The sequence below is a fragment of the Lissotriton vulgaris genome, chromosome 11 (assembly GCF_964263255.1).
Source record: "Lissotriton vulgaris chromosome 11, aLisVul1.2, whole genome shotgun sequence".
NCBI lineage: Eukaryota > Metazoa > Chordata > Amphibia > Caudata > Salamandridae > Lissotriton > Lissotriton vulgaris.
The window spans coordinates 969,150,871-969,176,637 of record NC_141699.1 but is presented as its reverse complement, the minus strand read 5'-3'; the positions used below and the strand labels follow the sequence as shown (position 1 = coordinate 969,176,637).

Genomic DNA, 25,767 nt, shown 5'->3' with positions numbered 1-25,767 from the left:
TGCGCTGACAGGCACAGATTTATAACATTTGTATCCTAAGAATTACTTCACTGGTGGAAATCTAGGGGGCATTTTACTTTTACATTGCTTTTGTTTAACTCTGTACTTTGACACGTAGGTTCAATGAATAATGTACCAGCATGGGGAATTCAGCTGAGAGTGCTTACAATGATAAGCACAGCATTTTCGTTGCTGTCATTGCAATGCGGACGGTGCTCCTGCTGAATTGGAAATTTGAAAACCAGACTTGCAGATCTACAATGCCAATAGCTCATAATCTCGTATATGCAAGACCTATTGCATTGCAAATGCTTGATTTCTTAGGCATGGGGAGATTAAGTGACTTACCCAGAATCACAGGATTTTGAGCATCCCTGCCGCGACTCGAACCCTGTTGCCCAACTTCAAGGACGACATACAAAAATATACATAAAGCTTAAAGTGAAATTACCTTTGTGCTGCTCTTTCCTTCGACATCTGTCTTTCTAGTGCACTGCCATGGGGTGGGTGAGGAGCAATTGAGATTAAGGCAATGCCATCCTTTTCTTGCCCTTCATTTTGTTCACGAAAAAGGGACTCGAACAGATTTTGAAACTCCTTGCAGCAGAAAAACTAAAAAAGGAAATCAGTGCATAGTTATACTGAATTATTCAAATGAAAAGCTATATTTTTCAATTATAGTACACAGATACAACACAATATAGCAATCATAATTATAATTTGTAATGAATAAAGGTGTAGATTTTCTGAGAGGCACCCAAAAAATCCTGTCTACAATGGGTAAAATCCTGAAAGTTGAACATTAGTCCTCTCAGTACCCAGGGAGAAGTGAGATTGTTAGAAATTCATAGGACATTAACACCAGCTGCTGTTAATGGTCAGATGTCTAAAAAAGTAATCTTGTGCTGCAGTGGGTATCAAAGAATGGTACACTATACAGATTGAATTTAAATTCGCTGTTGAAGGTTGAATCCTCAAAAATGTTAGGTCAGCCGAGAAATCAACAATGACTTGGGATCTACCAATGGACTGATCTGTTACACTACTGATTCCTTGAATAATTTCAGCACCGCTGAAAGACTAACATTGTCTTTTTAGGCTTCAAAAGATAAAGGTAAATACCAGCTATTTCAAGGCACTGACATACTCCTGTTAATCTATAAGTGATTGTTCCTCCAGACATCATGAGCACTAAGTCCTATTTAGATTTTAGAATGGCTGTCAAAACTCTTCTTTTTGGTAATTCCTTCATACACTTTTAGTACTTTTAGAGTTCAGTAGAGGCATTATGCCTATATTAGTGAACAAGTGCTTAAAAAAATTAAACCAAAATAAAAAATAATAAAATCATGAAGTGAATATTGACTGCTGCTGGAAACCATCCATTGGAAATACAAATTTACTTTTCACCTAGCCTAGGGGTTAATTTAAAATATTCCTCCCTCAGCAAGCCTAATTCCAAATGCTGCCACTGAAAAATCTTGCAAATGCTGAAAATATGTGAAAATGGATTGTATGTTGAGGGGGGTGAAACTCTACTCAAGCAACAGCCACAATCCTTGTCAGGGTGCGAAAGAAAAAGTCACTAAATAACCCTGTGCTTAACCCTCTAACAGCTTGGCACAAAAGCTGTCAGGCCTAACTTAGAGGGAGTGTGTAAAATATTTATGCATTACTTAAACAGTAATAAAGTGAAAATATAAAATAAGGAAAATCCTATACCATTTTACAAAAATGGAGCAAAATGTAATAAATGATTTGACACCAAAATGACAAAAATCCAATAAGTGGAACCAGAGTTATGCCTTTTTAAAGGTTTTAGTAAATTCCAGCACCTAAAAGGTCAAAGCGCCAACTGCAGACATCTAGTTATACAAGAACAGAGAAAAGTCGAAAGTAGTGGCCGACCGCGATGGAGTGCGGTTGGGATACATAAAGTAGATTGGGCCCAGCGTCTGCTACCTTCAAATTTAGAAGAAATTTCAAGGAAAATTGTCTGAGAAGGAAAAGTTCAGCGGGGCAACACAGCCGGCGGTGTCTGAGGAGGAGTTGTTGTCGTCTGCGAGTTTTGTACGAAGCTGTAGAGAAGATTTCCATGAGTGGACTTAATCTGTTTTATGGAAGCCATATGTTTACAGCGGGATGAAACTGCAGGCTGCATCCGACTAAGGTTGGCGAGCAAGTAGGCCCCATTCCCAACAGTCGAGTTGTCACAAAAGCAGGAAAACTAGACCTAAACGTACTCAGTTAAGCGGTGCCATATTGCGGGTGTAACGCTTGAAAAAAAGTAAAAATCCAGCACCATTCTCAAACAAGAAATCCCCAATATAGTAATCAGGGTGAGGAAAAGTCTTGTCATAGAAATTATTTAAACCTCTTGCAGAGCAGTAGAGACTGAAATGAATATAATTGCCCAGCATTTGATCTGCATTACTCTAGAAAATTATTATGGCATAAAAATCTCAAAGGTTTGAGAGGAGGGATAAAGAGGGTGATGCGTGTGAATGATTATTTCTGTTTTTAATGCATCCTAAAGAGAGAACCCTGCACCTTACTGAATTGCTTGTGCTTCTCCCAAGTCATAGTATTCGATATTACAAAAGTAAAATCTCGATACTAAAAAACATTAGCTTGTCAATCAGATATGGGGTCCAAATTCATCTAGCTGTATGCATATAAAGGTAAAGATAGGTCATACAGGGTATGGGATTCATCATGTGCTGGTACCACTATCAATATGTTAATATGAAAGGAACTGCATGAAAATCTCATCATTATTTATTTGTTTTCAAGGAGGGCCAAGGGTATCTTACCATTCAGTCCTATTGCATTTGTATGTACTTGAAAGACCCATATCTGTTCCTTATGAAAAAGTCTTTCCTTAACGTTGTCATTGCTGTTCAAGGTTTCAAGGATCTCCCAAAAGATGTTGTCTGGGAAACGTGGGACACCATCAAATAGCTGGTTAACTTTGTTGTGGCCTGTCCACATTGAATGTTGCTTCTATGCTTGTTGATCTTTATCTTGACAGGCCAGGTTGTAATTCCCACATTGCAGAATGAGCGTGGGCATGTGATAAAGTAGATACAGTTCTTCGTGTTTCGGTGTGTATGCTTGGTTAATGGCCAATAATCTCGAAAAACAATATCAGCCCCCTTCATTTGTGCTGTAAGATTACATACATTGCACTGGCCACACATTACGACCCTGGATAAGGGAGAGGCCCCATTGGTGTGTAATTTTGCTGTCTATGACCTCTTTCGCTTGTCTCGTGGGAACCAAAATGTCTTTCAGATTGCTTGATCTTTTGAAAGAAAAGAGGGGGGCTGGATAGCTAACTTCCCAGAGTCAAGAATACCCCACCTTTTCTTGATGATTTTCGTGATCTTGTTGGAGTTTGAGGTGAAGGTTGTGACGCAAGGAAATTTGGTTGGGTGTACATTATCAAGTAAAGCATCCCTGCTGTCATGCTTTTTTTGTCATGCTTTTTTTAGGTCGAGGGACTGTAGGCTTGGCCGAAGGCCAAGACCGGAAGTCAGGAGAATTAATGCTACTTAGAGTGGCTCCTTTATCCCACCTCTCTTTTCGTCTCATCTCCCATTGGCTGGCTTCCTAAAAGGAGGCCAGCCATTGGAGGAGAGAGCCGTCCCTCCAAAGAAGCTCCGTCTTTTTCGGATTCGGGGGCGTGATTTTTTGCATTCTTTAGCCCTGTGACATCGTCTGTCACTCAGGGCGCAAAACCACGCCCCCAAATCCGAAAAAATCTCGGGGCTTTTTTCAGCCATTTTGAAGCTCGCTTCGAGCCCTCCTGAGGTCGGTTTGGGTCGTGTGCTTCTGTTTTCCTGCGTGCCCCTTGGCCGAGCACTTTACAGTGCGCCTGGGGGCTCGCGTTATTTATCTCCTTTGTTTTTCCCTCACGTCGTGCTCTCTGGCCGAGCCTCTGCCTCTGAGGGTGCCTGGGGGCTCGGTTTGCACTTTGTCCGCCTGCGTGCCCCCTGGCCGAGCCTCTAAGGGCGCCTGGGGGCCCGCTTTTGTTTAAATGCTTCCTGCTGGGGGGGGGGGGGGGGGGGCCCGAGGGTCGTCGTGCGCCCGGGGCTCCTCTTTAAAAGTGTCTCCGCGAGCTGCGTGTTGGCTCCCTCCCACAGCTGCAGCGCACCTCCGGTGCCCAGGCCGAAGTGTGATCCCAATCCGACCCTGCCTGCCATGCCCGTCATCCCCGGGAGGGCAGCTGCCCCTTCCACCGCGGTGCCCGAGGAGGAGCAGCCCCCCCGCCGAGGTGAGGCAGGCCGAGGCGGAGCAGCCCCCGCCGCAGTGCCCGAGGAGGTGCCCAAGGAGATCCCCGAGATCCTGGCGGACCCCCGCACCGGACGGCGCTACAAGCGCGGCCGCTTCCTGGGCAGGGGCAGCTTCTGCAAGTGCTTCGAGGTCTCGGACATGGAGACGGAGGAGCTGCTGGCCTGCAAGATCGTGCCCAAGAGCCGGCTGCGGAACCCGGAGCAGAAGCTGAGCACGGAGATCGCCATCCACCCCAGCCTGGATCACCAGCACTTCGTCTACGTGCTGCTGGAGCTGTGCCGGCACAGGGTAAGCAGAGACACTCCAGGCCGCAGGGCTGCTGCTGTGGGAGTTTATGGGGGAGCTGTGGCTGGTAACATTAGTGGGAGGCCTATAGGACTGCTATGCCGGAGGGGGAAGGCAACGGGACATCTGCTGAAACCCCGTCCGCCCTGGTGAGATGCGGAGACCGGCAGTCCTTTCACCTGTCCCCCGCCCTGGTGAGATGCGGAGACCGGCAGTCCTTGCATCCGTCCCCCGCCCTGGTGAGATGCGGAGACCGGCAGTCCTTGCATCCGTCCCCCGCCCTGGTGAGATGCGAAGACCGGCAGTCCTTGCACCAGTCCTCCGCCCTGGTGAGATGCGGAGTCCCGCAGTCCATTCACCCGTCTGCGTCAGAGGGTCCAGGGAGCAGCTTTCATTTAAGAGCATGGCCGAAAATCGGGAACCGATGGGCACACATGCCAACATTTCAGAAGAGGTAAGGGGGAGATTTGAATAAATTAACAGAATCGGGAAAATGCATCCGTCCTACTGACTTCTGTTACAGCAGTGGCAATTTCAGTCAGGAGACAGCCACCATTAGCCACTTTTCTGCTCTAGAAATCTGGAGTTTTCCGCCTGAATGAGGTCTGTTGACAAATATGGACGGTAAGACTTGGGTAAACATGTTACAGCTTTTGTTTTTTTTACCATGAACCCAGTGTTTTAAGTGGGCGGGGTCCTACTGGTACGCAGCACCGGCAGATCTAAAGAGCAGCTGCTGAGACGAGTTCCTATCGGGCTCTCCGTTTTTGCCCTCACCCTGAGGGTGAAAAAAAGAAATGTTAACTCTGCCGCAGTGCCGACCATCACTGTATATGATGTAATCTCAGAGAGACTGGTTCTCTTATCTCATCATTTCAAAACCGAAGCATTTTCAATGTTCTATACAACGGAGCCAAGGTTGTTTCATATTTATCTTACACAACTTAGAACCAATGACCAAGCCCATAGTCCTGGCTTGTTGTAGGTGTAATGTTACGTATTGTATTCTATATCTGGGGGCAATGACGGAAGCAGCAAAATACCGGGGGGGGGGGGGGCACTATGCGCGTATATTTTTAAGCCACGCCCCTTTTTGCATCTGCCCAGTTTCATTCCATGTAAAGCCCTGCTGGCGCCTCCAGATGCGCGTCTAATTCAGATATTTCCGCTGAAGTACAATGCTCTTCTCACTCGGGCTGCTCTGTAGCGTCACGTGCAAGAGCATGAAGGGGGTTAGGGGGGGGGGATCGAAAATAGTAGGGGCTGCTGTCATTATTAACTGAAAAGGAATGTTATTTTTGTGTCCCTTTTGCGCTAGTCCGAATACAACAAACCCTGATGGGCCTCTCTTTCAAGGTGTAGTTCTGGTTAAGTATTTTCTGCTGCTGTGAAATGCTGTTTTCAGCCCATTGGAGCTCTGACACTACTTCCTGCCGGAGCCTCTGATTGGGCAGTTTTGTTGTAGAACATTCTGCTCTTATCTTAGATGTGACTACTCGGGGAGTTTGGAATTAACTCTTTCTCCCAGCCTCGCAGACGGAAACATGTATGTGTGTGTGTGCGTGGCTGGGCGTGTGTGCGCATCTGTGTATGTGTGCGTGCCTATGTGTGTGTGCCTGTGTATGTGTGTGCATCTGTGTGAGCATGAGTGGGCGTATGTGCGCATCTGCATGTTTGTGCGTACCTGGGCGTATGTGCACATCTGCGTGTGTGTGCATCTGTGAGTGTGCATCTGTGAGTGTGTGCCTATGTATATGCGCATCTGTGTGGGGGTGCGTGCCTGGGTGTGTGTGCCTGTGTATGTGCGCATCTGTGTGTGTGCCTGTGTGTGTGTGTTTCTGGGCGTATGTGAAAATCTGTGTGTGCGTGTGCCTGGGTGTGTGCACATCTGTGTGTGTGTGCGTTTCTGGGCGTGTGTGCGCATGTGTGTGTGTGTGCGTGTATATGCGCATCTGTGTGTGTGCGTGCCTGGATGTTTGCGCATTTGTGTATGTGTGCGCGCATATGTGTGTGTGTGCCTGTGTACGTGTACACCTGTTTATGTGTGTGCATCTGTCTGTGTGTGTGCGTGCCTGGCCTTGTGTGCGCATCTGTGTGTCTGTGCATCTGTGTGAGTGCGCGTGTCCGGTTGTGTGTGCGCATTTGTGTGTGTGCGTGTGTGTGTGTGTGTGTGTGTGTGCGACTGGGCGTGAGTGTGTTTGCCTGTGTGTATGTGTAGGTGTGTGTGTGCGCGCATCGGTGTGTGTGTGTTTGCCTATGTATGTGAAAGCATTTGTGTGTGGACGTGCCTGTGTGCATGGCCGCGTGCGTGTCCAGGGCAATGCAATCCTTCCCTTCTGTCAAGATTAACATTCAAATGAATGTTATGTTTGTACCACATGTGCCGTTGTCAGAATGAAGTGACGGCTGATGTGGCCAGGCCTCGCCTCCACGTGGGGCTGTGATCAGGTCTTTCCCGTCAGCCTGGAGTCTGCTTTCAGTCAGGCGGAGCTCGGTGTCCTGGTCCCTGTGAGGGGCGAGCCTGAGCTCTGACATTTTTGTTATTCTCCTGCTCAGAAATGTGAGCGCACGTGTTTCGAGTTAACTCCCAGATAGACAGGAGCGCAGTGCGCATGCCCCGGCGTCCTTCGGGCCGGGCCTGAGCTCGGGGGCTTTGGATATGTGCGGGGTTATCAAGGAGTCTCCCCAACTCACTTAAAATGAGTAAAGCGGGGTGCAGCAGTGTTGGGGTGCAGAGAGAGTGGAAGACGAATAGAAGAACTTTGCGTTAGAAGTTTTAGGTAATTCACAGAAATATTTGTCTAACCACAATCTCCCGCGCTGATTGGAGGGAGGGAAGAGACATAAAGAGAGATAAATCTGACTGTCTCAGAGTGTCTCTTGCAGGCTGTGATCTATTTTCAATGGCCTCTCTGTGGGGAGGGGTTTGGGGGGAGAGAGAGAGAGATCTGTGTCTGTCCCAGAGTGTCTCTTGGAGGCTGTGATCTGCTTTCAATGCCTCTCTGTGGGGAGGTGGGTGGGGGTGAGAGAGAGATCTGTGTCTGTCTCAGAGTTTCTCTTGTCGCTCCCTTTCTGTGTGTTGCGGGCCTCTGTCTTTTTAGGTGTTTTAGTCTGTCTCTTTCTGTGTCTGTCTCAGAGTGTCTCTTCCTACTCTCGTAGTGGAGGTTATATGGCTCTGTCTTTTTTTGTACTCTCCTCAGTCTCTCACTGCACCATCCTTTCACTGCTGCACTCTCTCCTCAGCCTCTCCCTGCACCATCCTTTCACTGACGCACTCTCTCCTCAGCCTCTCCCTCCACTGTCCCTTCACTGATGCACTCTCCTCAGCCTCTCCCTGCACCGTCCCTTCACTGATGCACTCTCCTCAGCCTCTCCCTGCACCGTCCCTTCACTGATGCACTCTGTTCAGCCCCCCATTGCATCGTCCCTTCACTGCTGCACTTTCCTCAGCCTCTCACTGCACTATCCCTTCACTGCTGCACTCTCCTCAACCTCTCACTGCACCATCCCTTCACTGCAGCACTCTCTCCTCAGCCTCTTCCTGCGCCATCGCTTCACTGCTGCACTCTCTGCTCAGCCCCCCATCCAGGCTGCAGCCCTCACTCCTCCACTGCACCATCACTCACTGCTGCCCTCTCTCTCAGCCTCTCACGGTACTATCCCTTCACTGCTGCACTCTCTTCAGTCTCTCACTGCACCATCCCTTCACTGCTGCACTCTCTCCTCAGCCTCTCTCTGCACCGTCCCTTCCCTGCTGCACTCTCCTCAACCTCTCACTGCAGCACTCTCTCCTCAGCCTCTCCCTGCACCGTCCCTTCACTGATGCACTCTGTTCAGCCCCCCATTGCATCGTCCCTTCACTGCTGCACTTTCCTCAGCCTCTCACTGCACCATCCCTTCCCTGCTGCACTCTCCTCAACCTCTCACTGCAGCACTCTCTCCTCAGCCTCTTCCTGCACCGTCCCTTCACTGATGCACTCTCTGTTCAGCCCCCCATTGCATTGTCCCTTCACTGCTGCACTTTCCTCAGCCTCTCACTGCAACATCGCTTCACTGCAGCACTCTCTCCTCAGCCTCTCCCTGCGCCATCGCTTCACTCTCTGCTCAGCCCCCCCATCCAGGCTGCAGCCCTCACTCCTCCACTGCACCATCACTCACTGCTGCACTCTCTCTCAGCCTCTCACGGTACTGTCCCTTCACTGCTGCACTCTCCTCAGACTCTCTCTCTACCCCATACCTTCACTACTGCACTCTCTCCTCAGCCTCTCCCTGCACCGTCCCTTCACTGATGCACTCTCTCCACAGCCCCTCCCTGCACCGTCCCTTCACTGCTGCACTCTCTACTCAGCCTCTCCCTGCACCGTCCATTCCCTGATGCACTCTCTGCTCAGCCTCCCATTGCATCGTCCCTTCACTGCTGCACTCTCTTCAGCCTCTCCCTGCACCGTCCCTTCACTTGTGCACTCCTCAGTCTCTCACTGCACCATCCCTTCACTGCTGCACTCTCTTCAGCCTCTCCCTGCACCATCCCTTTACTAATGCACTCTCTCCTTAGCCTCTCCTTGCACAGTCCCTTCACTGCTGCACTCTCCTCAGCCTCTCACTGCACGGTCACTTCACTGCTGCACTCACTCCTCCTCCCCACTGCACCGTCCCTTCACTGCTGTACTCTCCTCAGCCTCTCACTGCATTATCCCTTCACTGCTACACTCTCTCCTCAGTCCCACTGCACCGTCCCTTCACTGCTGCACTCTATGCTCAGCCCCCACTGCACCGTCCTTTTACTGCTGCACTCTCCTCAGCTTCTCCCTGCACCGTCCCTTCACTGCTGCACTCTCTGCTCAGCCTCTCCCTGCACTGTCCCTTCACTGATGCACTCTCCTCAGCCTCTCCCTGCACTGTCCCTTCACTGCTGCACTCTCCTCAGCCTCTCCTTGCACCGTCCCTTCACTGATGCACTCTGCTCAGCCCCCCATTGCATCGTCCCTTCATTGCTGCACTTTCTGCTCAGCCCCGCCCCCCATCCAGGCTGCAGCCCTCACTCCTCCACTGCACCATCACTCACTGCTGCACTTTCTCCTCAGCCTCTTATGGTACCGTCCCTTCACTGATGCACTCTCCTCAGCCTCTCACTGCACCATCCCTTCACTCTCTCCTCAGCTCCACTATACCGTCCCTACTACCTCACTCTCTCTATCACTACCTCACTCTCTCTTTCACTAACTCACTATCTCTCACACTACTACACTATCTCTCATTAACTCTCTCTCTACCTCAATCTCTACCTCACTACTCAACTCTCTTTCTCACAGCATCACAATATCACTACCACAGGAACTATATCTCTCTAACACACTACTTCACAACGTAACTCTCTCTATCTCACTACCTCACTCTCTCTACATCACTACCTAACTCTATCTATTACTATCTCACTATCTCATTCTCACTGCCTCACTATATCACGACACACTCTCTCAAAAATTCACAACTCTCTCACTACCTCACAACTTCACTCTCTCTCTCTAACTCATTGCTTCACTCTCTCTATCTCACTACCTCACACTCTCTCTATATACTACCTCACTATTTCTATCTCACTATCTCTCTCTCACTATATCACGACACACTCTCTGTAAAGTTCACTACATCACTCTCTCACTACCCCACAACTTCACTCTCTCTATCTCACTACCGCACTCTCTCTCTCTCTCAAATACACTAACTCACTTTTACGCTCTCATACACTACCTCACTCTAGCTCACTACTTCACAACATCGCTCTGTTTCTATCTCAATACAGCACAACAACTCTCACCCTCACTACCTCATTCTTTCACGACCTCTTTATCTCACTACCTCACAAACTCACTCACTACCTCAATCACTCTCTCTCACTACCTCACTCTTTCTATCTCACTAACTCACTTTCACTCTCTCTTTCACTACCTCTTTCTCACTACAGCACAACATCACTCTATGCTTATATCTCACTACCTCACAACATCCCTCTCACTACCTCACTCTTTACTACCTCACTCTCTCTCTCACTACCTCACTCTCTCTCACTACCTCACTCTCTCTCTATTTCAATACCTCACTCGCTCTCTCTATCTCACTCTCTCTCTGCTAATGCAATAGGTATCACATATGCAAAAAACAAAGCTAATGCCAATACAAATGACAATGCCATTTATTTAGGGATACAAAAAAGATAAAAAAATAATGAGCAATTCTAATAGCTCTACCTATAATATTGCCGAGACCATTGCATTGTAAATGCTTGTTATTTTTATACTTTTTATTTACAATGCAGGTGGAGCGGGCAATGCATACAATCAGTAGGCCATGAAGTACACTTATGCAAAATAGGAGGTTGCTTCGATCATCAGGATAGTGAGAAAGAATATACATCAGGGAGTCAGTGGTTCATCAAGGGGAGGTACATATGGAGGTTCACATATGTTGCCACAATAGTTGTTCCATTTTGTCCAAAGTGCTATCCACTTTCAGGGACAGCCACGTGACACATACACAGTCTTTTTCCGTACCATACACCAGTCCATATCGGTTTTCTATGTAGCAAGCTTCGGCGGTGTTGTTGCTCCCCACAGGCGAGCGATAATCCACTTAGCCACCATCTGGCCGAGCGTTGAACAGAGTTTGCATTTGGTGCTGAGGTCCATGGGCTCCCATACATTTAGCAGACACCTTTGGCTTTGAGCCACATTTCAACCCCCCATACATCACTCATACATTTATGTATCTCCTTCCAGTAGTCTTGGATCAAAGGACATTCCCAGATAATATGGAGGATATGGAGAATATGGAGGAAGGACCCCTCTAGGCCACAATTTCTTCTACCTCTACACTTCTGCCCATAAGAACCAGTCTGGAACCAGAGAGGTACACACAATGCAGAATTTTTAATTGGACCAACCTAAGTTTTGACGAAATGGCTACCTCCTTCGGCGTGGAGAGGGCTTCCTACTATTCATCGTCATCCTGTTCCAGGCCGTACCGCCCACACTTCTCCCTTAGTGCTGAGAGGATCTGGGGTATAGCGTACTAACTTCTTATGTGTGAGTGAGATAGCTTTCTCGGATAGGTGTCCGTCTAGCAGTCTGTCCTCGAGCTGTGAGGTTCCGTGACGATCGTAAGTGGTGTTTTCGACTCGTACGAATATGGTCGAGTCTGGTATCTATGAACCGCAAATGACGTGTTTAGTGGGTGTACGCGTTTTCGCTGTGCTAGCCTAAACCGTTCGTTTGTTTCGTGGGTTTCTACATCCGAGCCTACGGGTTCCATCTTAGATGCGGCATCCATTTTGTCTCTTGCCCTCAAGTAGCCAGCGAACGGACGCTGTCCGCTTCGCGACCCTGGGATTCCCAAACTCTTGTGGAAGACACGTTTCCTTTGAAAGTGTCTTTATGATGAGGGGGACGGCACTGTAAGGCAGATGGCCCCGCTCGAGGCTCATCTTGCCGTGCCGGTCTATTGTCTTAGTTGTGCATTCATTAGGCACGTCCCCTTTGATGCCTGCAGCTCGTGTTTCCGGATACCATCCCTTTTACACCCTTTCCGATCTCCCCACTGTTTCTGTCTTCCTCTGCACCTGTTTCTGTCCCTTCCTCGATCTGTTTACTGCTGATTGGAATGTACTAATGGTGGGAAGATGGGTTTTTACAGTTGGGAACCACCAAACGTTTCTGTACTTATGTTCCGGGCCTTGAATACATGAAAGTAACCCCTTATGGTCTTTACGATGGGAACCGAGTTGTAAACCTTTGTGTACTATGATGTTCAATGCATTAGAACTGTATAAAAGGAGCGATCCACAGAGGCAAGTCGAATCAGACTCCTCGAACCTACACATGTTGTACTTCCTGTGACTTCTGTGTTCCCTGCAGTAATAAACCTCGAATCTTTGACGCCGAAGGAAGTGTCCCGTGTCTCTGTCATTTGTACGCCGGAACAGGTTACCCACGAAGGTTTTAGGTGTTATCCCTGGCACCGCTGGGTCTTAAGAAAACCCAGTCCTTCAGTTGGCGCCCATCGTGGGGCTGCATCAGTGGTACCGGTCCAAGCCCGACGATCGTGAGGAACTTCGTGTGAAATCTCCGAGGGAAGGTGCACCCCGCTTCATCGATCCTGTTGTCGAAACAAGTGGCCCGGCGACTTTTCCCGCGAAGATCCCCGCCTCCTGACGGCTGCGACGGACTGCTGCCCTGACTGTAGACCTGTTTTGGCGCCTGGCGTAGACCTTGGTACAGCGAGACGATTGACGGGCCTTCCTGGTGACGCCATCGATCTTTGAGTTAAGTATTTGTGGGTCGCTCCCAGAGTCCTTAGTTGTGGGTGCTTAGTTGTTGCATGGTTCCATTGCATTTGTGGTTCTTAGTACTTGGTTCTTTGTTGTGATATTTGACGTCTGCAGTCGCCAAAAACCGAGGGTTTTTGCTCTACTGAAGGACTGGGTTTTATTAAGACCCAGCGGTGCCAGGGGACAACACCTGAAACCTTCGTGGGTAACCTGTTCCGGCGTACCAAATGACAGAGACACGGGACACTTCCTTCGGCGTCAAAGATTCGAGGTTTATTACTGCAGGGAAAACAGAAGTCACGAGAAGTACAACACGTGTAAGTTCTGGGAGACTGCTTCAAATTGTTGATGTGGGTCGCTCCTTTTATACACATTTCTCTCATAGGTTAACATGGTACACAAAGGATTACAACTTGGTTCCCATCATAAACCACATGGAGGTTGCTTTCATGCTTTCAGGGCCCGGTACATAAGTACGGAAACATTTGGTGGTTCCCAACTGTAAAAACCCATCTTCCCACCATTAATACATTCCAATCAGCAATAAACAGATCGAAGAAGGAACAGGAACAGGTGTAGAGGAAGACAGAAACAGTGGGGAGATCGGAAAGGGTGTAAAAGAGGTGGTATCGGGAAACACGAGTTGCAAGCATCAAAGGGACGCGCCTAATGAGATGCACGGCTGAGACAATAGACCGGCACGGCAAGATGAGCCTCGAGCGGGGCCATCTGCCTTACAGTATAATCCCCCTCATCATAAAGACACTTTCAAAGGAAACGTGTCTTCCACAAGAGTCTTGGGAATCCCAGGGTCGCGAAGCGGACAGCGTCCGTTCGCTGGCTACTTGAGGGCAAGGGACAAAATGGATGCCGTATCTAAGATGGAACCCGTGGGTACAGATATAGAAACCCACGAAACAGACGAACGGTTTAGGTTAGCACAGCGAAACTGCGTACACCCACTAAACTCGTCATTTGCGGTTCATAGATACCAGACTCGACAATATTTGTGCGAGTCAAAAACACCACTTACAATCGTCACGGAACCTCAGACGCTCCTTTTGCCCTCATGTAGGCAAGCACTAGTCAGAGTCATATTCAATATTCATCAGACCATCTAGATGTTGCTGCAGCATAACTCTATCCATCTGAGCTCCTCTGGTAACAGGTGGCTGTCTCATACACGTTGTAGCACAGAGGCCACATAAGGCAGGACCACACTGCACGCAAAGGCAACACGTGAACAGAAACGCTGCAACAACTCCGACGATCATCAGAATCTTCCAACCCCAAGTCGACATTAGGCCCCAAAACCACCCAAGTAGCGTCCAATCCCCTACGTCCACGTGTATGGATTCAGAGATCTTATGCAACTTTGAGATGGCTTGATAGACAGTCGGAGCGTTGTCTGGAAGGAAAATACAGCAGCTCGAATGGATCACCTTACATACTCCACCTTGATCTGCCAAAACAACGTCTAAAACCATACGGTTTTGTAACGTCATGAGCCTATCCGCCTGAAGTTCTGCGGTGATATTACCAAGGGCACTGGCCGTGATATTAGCTGTCGATTCCACCACTCGAGTCAACTGTCTCAGGTTCCTACTATTGACCATAGGCCCCCAAAACGGAAAGAAACCCTTGAAAAAGTCTCCTGCCTCTTGACCGGCAGTGTCCTCTTCGCTAATCACGCCTCTCACAATTCTAGTCTTGTGATAGTCTGCATCAACAGTAAACGTCGGAGGCAACAGATTTGCGATATAACATGAGCCCACAAAGTCAGAGGGCAGCCACGTATACGCACGATCATGACAGATGAAGTATGTACCCTTGGCAGCCAGAAACACAGGGGAAGAAAGCATCGGTAGGATATAAGTCTCGGAGCAAGCGCTCTCTCCAAGACGAGCTCTCGATCTTCGGCCACGACCTAGCAGACAGAGATTACCAAGGTGGGGTACGATCCATATCGGAGGCGAGCTTCTGAGCTGTTTTTCACCCACGAGCGCACTATACTTAGCCTCACTCAGGTCTCTATAGGCTCGCACCTCTTCCTCTGGGATAAGTAACGGCTCATAGATATCCCTATCTAAGTCCGCAATTGCTATAGCCAAAGGCTTGTGATACGGACCAGGACCAAAGTGGGGAGGACGTGGCTCTCGATTGGGGTAGGAATCTAGTACGCTTCGAAACATAGTTTGGAATGCTCGAGCTGAACCCTGGGAACTATAAGGAAGGACCAGATATGGAATTCCCTTATCCGTGGTATGTGGCATTAACCCACACACCCAGCAATTAGTAGTATTCACCACTAACTGATGCTGATGAAGGAGCTGAATAAAGGAATTATTTCTGAATTCTGCACGTCTAGCCTGCTCGTGTTGTGGTAAGATGTGGAAAGAATGAGGAGAAACAGTGGAGGTAGTTTTAGGTTCAGGAGAAGGGGTAGGTGAGGCAGTAGGCAAAAACGTCAGTATCAGATAATACACCCCACCCACCAATAATGAAGAAACAATTAAAAACAGTAGGAACACCTGAAACATAAAGCATTTGGTACGGGTAATTTGTTGCAGTCTGAATCTTTGCGCCTGAGCTTTTTCCAAGTCCACAAGCTTTGAAAACGCCATCCCCTAAAACCGTCCGCAACGTTTCTTGACGCACTTCGTTCTGTGTAGCAGTAGTCAATCCCTAGGAGTTCCCAGGAACCGACGGCCTTTGACCTAGTGTCAAGACCTACTAACCAGAAGGAAGTACACGCGCGGCCCTACGGTACACCTGGATGCAAGGTATCTTATTCACAGATATATACAAAAGTCTCTTAGCTGTGGAAGCAAAAACACAGATGTGGAAAAAACTCAAAGTTTACAAGGAACAGTTATACGAGTGTTTGGACTGATCATAGCAATGGGGTAACGTGAATGTCGAGCAATAAAAGCAATTTTTATTAGTCTTTGGTGTTGGATCGCAAAAAGTATCGGCTCTTTCCAGGACGTGTCTGTTCGTCAAACAATGAGTCCGATGAGGGAACAGAGTTCTGTTGATCAGTCAAATTTCCGGATCTTGAGTTTTGGGGTGACAAATGTTCAACAATGTCGTTCTGCTGCGCTGAGGATTCTGCAACAGGTTCGGCGTCGCTAAAAGGTACGAAGGTCTGTAATTTCTCCGTTTCAGATGAAGCAATGCCTTTCCTCACCCACGAGTCCGCCGGTAAAGGTATAGGTACCTTTTTAGTATGGGTGGCATGCACCCAGTTCTTCCGGCCTTCCAAACGGACAGCAGTTCTCGTGGCAAGGAGGACCTGGAAGGGTCCAGTAAAACGAGGCTCGAGGTTTCTTTTTCTTCCGAAGTTCCTCGTCACCACCCAGTCTCCGGGCTGGAGCTGGTGGCCTGGACCCTCCGTCTGCGTCGGCAGTGCTTCAAAGACCTGTTGGTGAATTAACCTCAGTTTAGCAGTCAGATCATGAAGATAATCGATCAACATTGGGTACTCAAGATCAGAAAAAACACTCGGTCTAGGGACCCCCCAAACATTCGCAGGACGGCCGAACACTATTTCATAGGGACTGAGCCCTACTCGGGAGTGTACAGTCGCCCTTGTTGACAACAAAGCTAAAGGCAAAGCGTCAGGCCACGAAAGACCAGTCGTGGCCTGAATCTTAGCTAGTTTGAGTTTAAGGGTGCCATTATACCCTTCAACCAAACCTGCTGACTGGGGATGATTGGCGCTATGGAATTTCTGAATAATTCCAAGGCCCTTACACACACTCTTCATCACACTCCCTACAAACTCACTTCCGTTATCCGACCATACAATCCGTGGCATTCCATACCGAGGAAAGTATTCCTTCAGCAGGATTTTCGCAGTGGACAAAGCTGTGTTGTCTTTAAGAGGGTAGGCTTCGATCCATCGGGAGAATGCGCAAACCACAACTAAAACGTATTTCAGGTTATTGCATCGCTCCATATGGATGAAGTCTAGCTGAATCACTTCAAAGGGATATGAAGGGGGAGCAAAATGGCCAGGAGGTGTAGGGGTTCCTTTACCAGGATTGTACATCATACATATCATGCAATTCTTCACCAATCTCTCAGCACACTTCGTGATACCATCATTCTTCCACACAGGGGACAACAATTTACAAATACCTTTCGCACTAATATGTGCTAAACCGTGTGCCATCGTCACAACAGCTAGCACATACGCATCTGGCAACATCCATCTCTTATGCTCCGACAAATCAATCCAACCACCATTCGCATCCAACTTTCCCGTACTCCCTTTCCACTTCATCTTTTCAGTCTCAGTGGCCTCATTCTGTATCGATCTCACGCTCTCGATGGTATCCTCGCACATACTAGTCTCTGTAGGCCACCTAACCGAACTCGTCACATACATTCTAGTGCTAAGGTTTCGGGCAGTCTCCTTAGCAGTCTCATCCGCAAACGCATTACCACGACCAACATCATCCGTCACCTTACGATGCGCACTACATTTAACAATCGCCACCTGCTTAGGTAACGTAAGTGCATCCAAAAGATCATTTACAAGTTGTCCATGCTGAATCTTAGTGCCATGTGACGTCATAAAACCTCTCTCTCTCCACAATCGTCCAAAGCTATGAGCGACGCCAAAGGCATATTGGCTGTCGGTAAACACATTCACCCGTTTCCCTTTCGACAACACACACGCTCTAGTCAAGGCGATCAGCTCTGCAGCCTGGGCAGAGTTCTGATTCAATCTCGCAGCTTCTACAACAGTATTCAAAGTTACCACAGCATACGCAGTCGTCACATCACCATTCGGTAATTTAAAACACGAACCATCCACATACAAGGTCCCATCGGGATCTTCCAAAGGAGTGTTTTTAAGGTCCACACGACCTTTTGTTTCCTCCTCAGTCCGCAAGTAACAGTCATGAGGTGTTACTTCATCTGACTCCATACTAATGGGCAACAAAGTTGCCGGGTTCAAGACATTACAACGTTTTATCTGAATATGACTCGCCAAAAGCGTCAACTCGTACCCAGACAATCTTGCACTCGTCAAGTGCTGAGTTTTCGTACGATTCAAAAGAGTGTCAACTGCATGCGGAACCATCACCGTAAGCATATTATCCATGACCAATCCTGCTGATTGTCGGATGGACACCGCAGCTGCCGCAGTTGCTCTCAAACAACTCGGCAATGCTCTAGCTACCGGGTCCAAGGTCGAGGAAAAATATGCACATGGACGCTGCTTACCGCCAAAAGGTTGCGTCAGGACACTCAACGCACAACCTTCTCTCTCGTGCACGTACAGTGTAAACGGCTTACTGTAGTCAGGGGTACCTAACACAGGAGCCGAACACAACGCGTCACGCAATTCAGAAAAACTTTTCTGACATTCTTCCGTCCATGGTAAAGGAGTCGGAACATCCTTGCACGTAAGAGCCACCAATGGTTTCGCTAGTAATGAAAAATTTGGAATCCATTGCCTGCAGTATGACGTGATACCTAAAAAGGCACGCACATCTCTCTGAGTCGTTGGCACAGTCATTCGGGCAATCGCTGCAATTCTCTCTGGGGTCAACCTTCTTCCCTCCTTTGACAATAAGTGACCTAGATAGGTTACTTCTTGACAACAATATTGAAGTTTAGAAGGAGACACCTTGTGATGTAAGTCACAGAGATGTTGCAACAATGATACCGTAGCAATTTTGCAAATGTCCTGAGTATCTGCAGCCACCAATAAGTCGTCGACATATTGGATCAAAGCTGCGCCAACCGGCAACACGAACGCATCAAGTTGGCCCTTCAAGGCTTGACTGTATATAGATGGACTTTCACAGTAGCCCTGAGGAGCACGTTTAAACCGGAAGCTGCGACCACCAAGAGAGAAACCAAAAAGGTCTCTGCTTTCTTCAGCAATCGGGATGCTGAAGAACGCATTCTTCAGATCGATCACTGAAAACCAGGATGCCGAGGCTGGAATCAGAGTCAGTAGCGCCGTGATGTCAGGCACAACAGGGAACTGAGGAATCACAATTTTATTTACCTCCCGTAAATCGATAACAAAACGATAAACAGGCGGTTTTGATGGATCCGTGCGTTTTAAGATGGGCAGTACAGGACTATTGCACACGTTTCCCCGAGTCTCCTCGATAACATCTTTCTCGATCAAATCATAGATGATCGCTAACAGCGCTCGCTCACCATCAAGGGAGATACGATACTGGGGAATATGTGGCAGTCGTACATTAGATTTCAAATGAACAACATAAGGGGAGATGTCAAGCAGGCCCACGTCATTGGGACCTGTTGCCCACAAAGATGCAGGAAGAGAACTCAATTCCGGTGGAAGCTTGTCGAGAGACAAATACATTCGAGAGACAACTCTCTCACCCAACGTAAGCTTCACTCCCGCAGGAAAACAATACAAAGTCGCATACAGACGTTTTAGCAGATCCAAACCCAAAAGATTTTCACCACACCCAGTGGTCAAAATCAACGGAGCTTCCAGCTCACGTGGCCCAATTGTAAGGGGCAAAGGGCGCGAAACCGGATTGCTAACAGGGGCGCCAGAGAATCCAACGGAAACATTTGTTAAGTCAGACAAAGGTGCGCCAGGGAGTTTCGAATGCTTTATAGAACTTTTTGCTGCACCAGTGTCCAACAGAAAAGGCTCAACGACGCCCGAGGTGGCAACTGCGACGTAAGGCCCTCTCTGATCGACCGGAACTGATACTACTCCCTCTCCTTGTCTATGGCTGTCCTAGTAATTACCGTCGTCAGCGTCCTGATTGACGTAATAATCATCCACATTATACTGAGCAGATCGCCCTTGTGACGATCCACGCTGATCAAAACAATTATTGGAGTCAGAAGTGTTAGTGGAACGATCATTCTGAGCACCGCGACCTCTACCACGTGATGTCTGTTGAGAACCACCACGACCTCCTCTAGACGAATTACCACTATTACGCTCATTGAGAACCGGACAATCAAATTTCAAATGACCCTCCTGTCTACAATAGGCACACTGATTGTACCCTAACGATGATCTCTGCGATGAGGAATCATTCCGTGATTGTGACCTATTAGATTGCGACTGCAATCGATTACGTTGTTGCGAATCATTCTGATTCGAACGCGGAGGATACGCCTGTTGCAACAACACTTTAGTTTTAAGCTCTTTCGTTTTCTTGTCAGCACGATTGTTCTCCTCTTTCTCCCTATTCTCATAATATTGCGCCGTAGCCAATATTTGAGCAGAAGTAGAAACAGCCCACGCACTTTCAGAATTTCGCAATTTGTTGCTTAAGTCGGGCAGTAAATTTGAAACAAATTTGTCCACAAACAACCTCTGACCACCTTCGGTACCCATATCCTGACCACTATGGTCAATGAAAGCCTCCTCAAATCTGGTAAAGAAATCAGAGACGCTCTCATCCTTCTTTTGTTTGCAAGCGGACAACTTGTCCCAATTCACCTTCATAGCTGGCATAAGCGTTTTCATCAGAGCGATAATTCTCTGAGGCAAAGCCGTAATGAGCTGTTCAGGTTTAGCCCCACCAACTTGTCGTGTGTCTGCCGCTACAAGAGCAGCCCAGTCACCACCTAATTCCGCCGCATGGTTTTCTTGACGAATCTTTGTCCATACCGGTTGCGGTACGACATTGCCAAACAGCATATCAATATCGGCAAGATTCATTATCGTAGCGTCTACGAGCTGCGATAATTCTTTATAATACCCTGCAGGATTTTTGCGAGGGTCAGGCAAAGATTGCTTCACCTGGAGAACTTCCGATCGTTTCCACGGGAGATGTATCCATACTCTCTGGAAATGCGGCAAGATCGGTGGAGCAGCACCAGCGTCGCCCGCCATCCACACTGGTGGAACTTCACGCATGGGAAACTGACCAGGTGCTTCTAATGGTCCCTCAATGTCTTCTACAAACAATGCTCTCGGCATTATAGAAGGACGAAAAGATAACAGCTGCTCAACAGCGCGTCGAACATTTGAATCGACTATCATTCCACTCGAAAACTGAAGCTGTAGATTGGTCAACGCAGTCAATACATCGTCAGATGCATCTGCCGATATTTGATCACGTAAAACCTTACACATTTCCTCAAAAACGTATCTTTGTGTCGGTATATTGAACTGACAGAATGTGTCAAGCACCACACGTGGAGGATTTCTAAGAGGGTGTCTCATCCAACCCATCGCCATATTATACAATGCAGCACGTTCCCGATTACCGGGAAGCTGACTACCTCTTTGGGGACCGTCCGAACCAGCGGACTCAAGAATCGGTCCAAGAGAATTGAAAAAGTTAGCAGCAACAGAGGGAGTACGACGTCGAGTAGATGGAGAAGTATAACATAGAGGATTAACAAGAGAAGAGTTAGAAGCAGATGAAACAACAGGAGTAAGTAGAACAGGAGCAGCAGCGGGAACAGGAGTATGAGGAGGTACAAGCGGTGCAGCAGTAGGAACGGCAGTAGGCAAGGGAGCGGGAACAATCGGAAGAACAGGTACAGGTTGAGGAACAGGTTGAGGAGCAGGTACAAGAGCAGGTACAGGGGGAACCACAGGAGCTGCGGTACCCTGTACATACGGAGGTGGTGATTTCAAAAGATAGGACATTAGAGGGTCCTCAACTGATTCTTCCTTCCTATCCGACTCCGTTGGCAAAGCGGGGTAACATTTATCTATAGACATGCGCTGAAGCCTATCGAAAACTTCCTTTTCCTTTTCCTCCTTATCTCGCTGAAACTGTTCTGCTTTCTTTACGATAGTAGCAACTCCATCTCTCTGATTACGTTTTGCCTGTCTGATTTCTTTCTGTTTGGCTTCTTTACGCCACAACCGAAAGGCATCAAACATGGCCGGCCTTGACTTTTTCTTAAACAATTTAGCCTCGAGGTTATCTAAGATTGGGGTCTCGAAACTACCATGAGGTGGCCAACTAAGGACACCGTCTTTTCTGGTGTAGCGAATCCAATATTCATTAAAGGTAATCGGACCCAACCCATGTTTGCTATACAATTCGTAAGTTGGAGTTCCAACCGGAGGTATCGGACACGAGTCCTCCAATCGGGAATCCGTACCACAACGGCCAAAACAACTGAACAAAGTACTACGACCAGGCATCTTGCACACTAGCCAAGTTTCACAAACTTCAAGGGTTACGGGATTTACCAAGTCCCAGCAAAGAGCAAAAACCCTCGGTTTTTGGCGACTGCAGACGTCAAATATCACAACAAAGAACCAAGTACTAAGAACCACAAATGCAATGGAACCATGCAACAACTAAGAACCCACAACTAAGGACTCTGGGAGGGACCCACAAATACTTAACTCAAAGATCGATGGCGTCACCAGGAAGGCCCGTCAATCGTCTCGCTGTACCAAGGTCTACGCCAGGCGCCAAAACAGGTCTACAGTCAGGGCAGCAGTCCGTCGCAGCCGTCAGGAGGCGGGAATCTTCGCGGGAAAAGTCGTCGGGCCACTTGTTTCGACAACAGGATCGATGAAGCGGGGTGCACCTTCCCTCGGAGATTTCACACGAAGTTCCTCACGATCGTCGGGCTTGGACCGGTACCACTGATGCAGCCCCACGTTGGGCGCCAACTGAAGGACTGGGTTTTATTAAGACCCAGCGGTGCCAGGGGACAACACCTGAAACCTTCGTGGGTAACCTGTTCCGGCGTACCAAATGACAGAGACACGGGACACTTCCTTCGGCGTCAAAGATTCGAGGTTTATTACTGCAGGGAAAACAGAAGTCACGAGAAGTACAACACGTGTAAGTTCTGGGAGACTGCTTCAAATTGTTGATGTGGGTCGCTCCTTTTATACACATTTCTCTCATAGGTTAACATGGTACACAAAGGATTACAACTTGGTTCCCATCATAAACCACATGGAGGTTGCTTTCATGCTTTCAGGGCCCGGAACATAAGTACGGAAACATTTGGTGGTTCCCAACTGTAAAAACCCATCTTCCCACCATTAATACATTCCAATCAGCAATAAACAGATCGAAGAAGGAACAGGAACAGGTGTAGAGGAAGACAGAAACAGTGGGGAGATCGGAAAGGGTGTAAAAGAGGTGGCATCGGGAAACACGAGTTGCAAGCATCAAAGGGACGCGCCTAATGAGATGCACGGCTGAGACAATAGACCGGCACGGCAAGATGAGCCTCGAGCGGGGCCATCTGCCTTACAGTATCATCCCCCTCATCATAAAGACACTTTCAAAGGAAACGTGTCTTCCACAAGAGTCTTGGGAATCCCAGGGTCGCGAAGCGGACAGCGTCCGTTCGCTGTCTACTTGAGGGCAAGGGACAAAATGGATGCTGTATCTAAGATGGAACCCGTGGGTACAGATATAGAAACCCACGAAACAGACGAACGGTTTAGGTTAGCACAGCGAAACTGCGTACACCCACTAAACTCATCATTTGCGGTTCATAGATACCAGACTCGACAATATTCGTGCGAGTCAAAAACACCACTTACAATCGTCACGGAACCTCACTTTGCAGGGACATTGTTAATCCTATAACCCTTGAAGTTTGTGAAACTCGGTTAGTGTGCAAGATGCCTGGCCGTAGTACTTTGTTCAGTTGTTTTAGACGTTGTGGTGTGGATTCCCGACTGGAGGACTCGTGTCCGAAACCTCCGGTTGGAACTCCAACTTATGAGTTGTATAGCAAACACGGGTTAGGTCCAATTACATTCAATGAGTGTTGGATTCGCTATACTAAAAAGGATGGTGTCCTTAGTTGGCCACCTCATGGTAGTTTTGAGACCCCGATTCTAGACAATCTTGAAGCTAAATTGTTTAAAAGAAAATCAAGGCCGGCCATGTTTGATTCCTTTCGGTTGTGGCGTAAAGAAGCCAAACAGAGAGAAATCAGACAGATTAAACGTAATCAGAGAGAAGGAGTTGTTACCACGGTAAGAAAAGCAGAGGAGTTTCAGCGAGATAAGGAGGAAAAGGAAAAGGAAGTTTTCGATAGACTACAGCGTATGTCTGTAGATAAGTGTTACCCCGCTTTACCAACGGGTATGGATAAGAAGGAGGACTCAGTAGAGGACCCCTTGTTGTCCTATCTTTTGAAGTCACCACCTCCGTACGCACAGGGTACTGTAGCTCCTGTGGTTCCTCCTGCGCCTGATCCACAACCTGTCCCTCAACCCGTTCCTGCTCCTCTACCATCTTCTGTCCCTACTGCTCCTCCGCCTGTACTTCCTCATACTCCTGTTTCCGCTGCTCCTGCTGTTCTGGTTACTTCTGCTGTTTCTTCTGTTCCTGGTACTTCTCTTGTTACCCCGTTGTGTTATTCTTCTCCATCTGTCCGACGTCGTACCCCTTCTGTTGCTGCTAACTTTTTCAATTCTCTTGGACCTATTCTTGAGTCCGCTGGTTCGGACGGTCCTCAAAGACGAAGTCAGCTTCCCGGTAATCGGGAACGTGCCGCACTGTATAATATGGCGATGGGTTGGATGACATACCCCCTTAGAAATCCTCCACGTGCGGTGTTGGATACGTTTTGTCAATTCAACATACCGACACAAAGATACGTTTTTGAAGAAATGTGTAAGGTTCTACGTGACCAAATATCGGCTGATGCATCTGACGAGGTTCTGACTGCTTTGACTGATCTTCAGCTTCAGTTTTCGAGCGGAATGTTGGTGGGCACCAATGTTCGACGTGCTGTCGAGCAGTTGTTGTCTTTTCGTCCTTCTATAATGCCTCGGGCATTGTTTGTAGAGGACATCGAGGGACCGCTTGCAGCGCCTGGTCAGTACCCCATGCGCGAGGTTCCTCCAGTGTATATGCCAGGTAACCCTGGTGCTAATCCCCCGGTTTTACCATTCTTCCAGAGAGTGTGGATACACCTCCCGTGGAAACGATCCGAAGTTTTGCAGGTAAAACAGTCTTTGCCTGACCCTCGCAAAAATCCTGCAGGGTATTATAAGGAATTGTCTCAATTAGTGGATGCGACGGTGATGAATCTTGCCGATATCGATATGCTGTTTGGCAATGTCGTACCACAACCGGTATGGGCAAAGATTCGTCAGGAAGACCATGCGGGGGAACTAGGCGGTGATTGGAATGCATTGCGGGCTGCTGACGCTTTGCAAGTCGGTGGGGCCAAGCCTGATCAGTTAATTACGGCTTTGCCTCAGAGAATTATCGCTCTGATGAAAACGCTTATGCCGGCTATGAAGGTAAATTGGGACAAACTGTCCGCTTGCAAACAAAAGAAGGATGAGAGTGTTTCTGATTTCTTTACGAGATTTGAGGAGGCATTCATTGATCATAGTGGTCAAGATATGGGTACTGAGGGAGGTCAGCGATTGTTTGTGGATAAGTTTGTCTCAAATTTGTTGCCTGACTTAAGCAACAAATTGCGTAATTCAGAAAGTGCGTGGGCTGTTTCCACTTCTGCTCAAATATTGGCCACAGCCCAATATTATGAGAATAGGGAGAAAGAGGAGAATGATCGTGCTGACAAGAAAACGAAAGAACTCAAAACTAAAGTGTTGTTGCAGCAGGCGTACCCCCCACGTTCGAATCAGAATGATTCACAACAACGGAACAGATCACAATCTCGGTCGAATAGGTCACAATCACGAAATGATTCCTCTTCGCAGAGATCTTCGTTAGGGTACAATCAGTGTGCCTATTGTAGAGGAGAGGGTCATTTAAAATTCGATTGTCCAGTTTTGAACGATCGTAATAGTGGTAACTCGTCTAGAGGAGGTCGTGGTGGTCCTCAACAGACATCACGTGGTAGAGGTCGCGGTGCTCAAAACGATCGTTCCACTAATACTTCTGACTCTAATAATTGTTTCGATCAGCGCGGGT

At 48.1% G+C, this 25,767-nt stretch overlaps 1 protein-coding gene across 1 annotated transcript in view; it reads right to left on the bottom strand.

Moving 5' to 3' along the window:
• Window positions 1–25,767, bottom strand: part of ERICH6 (glutamate rich 6) — a 305,679-nt gene that overhangs the window by 129,858 nt on the left and 150,054 nt on the right. Inside the window, exon 7 of the mRNA XM_086944146.1 lies at window positions 452–612. Coding sequence (XP_086800272.1) covers window positions 452–612 — 161 coding nt within the window. The remainder of the gene's footprint in view (window positions 1–451; window positions 613–25,767) is intronic.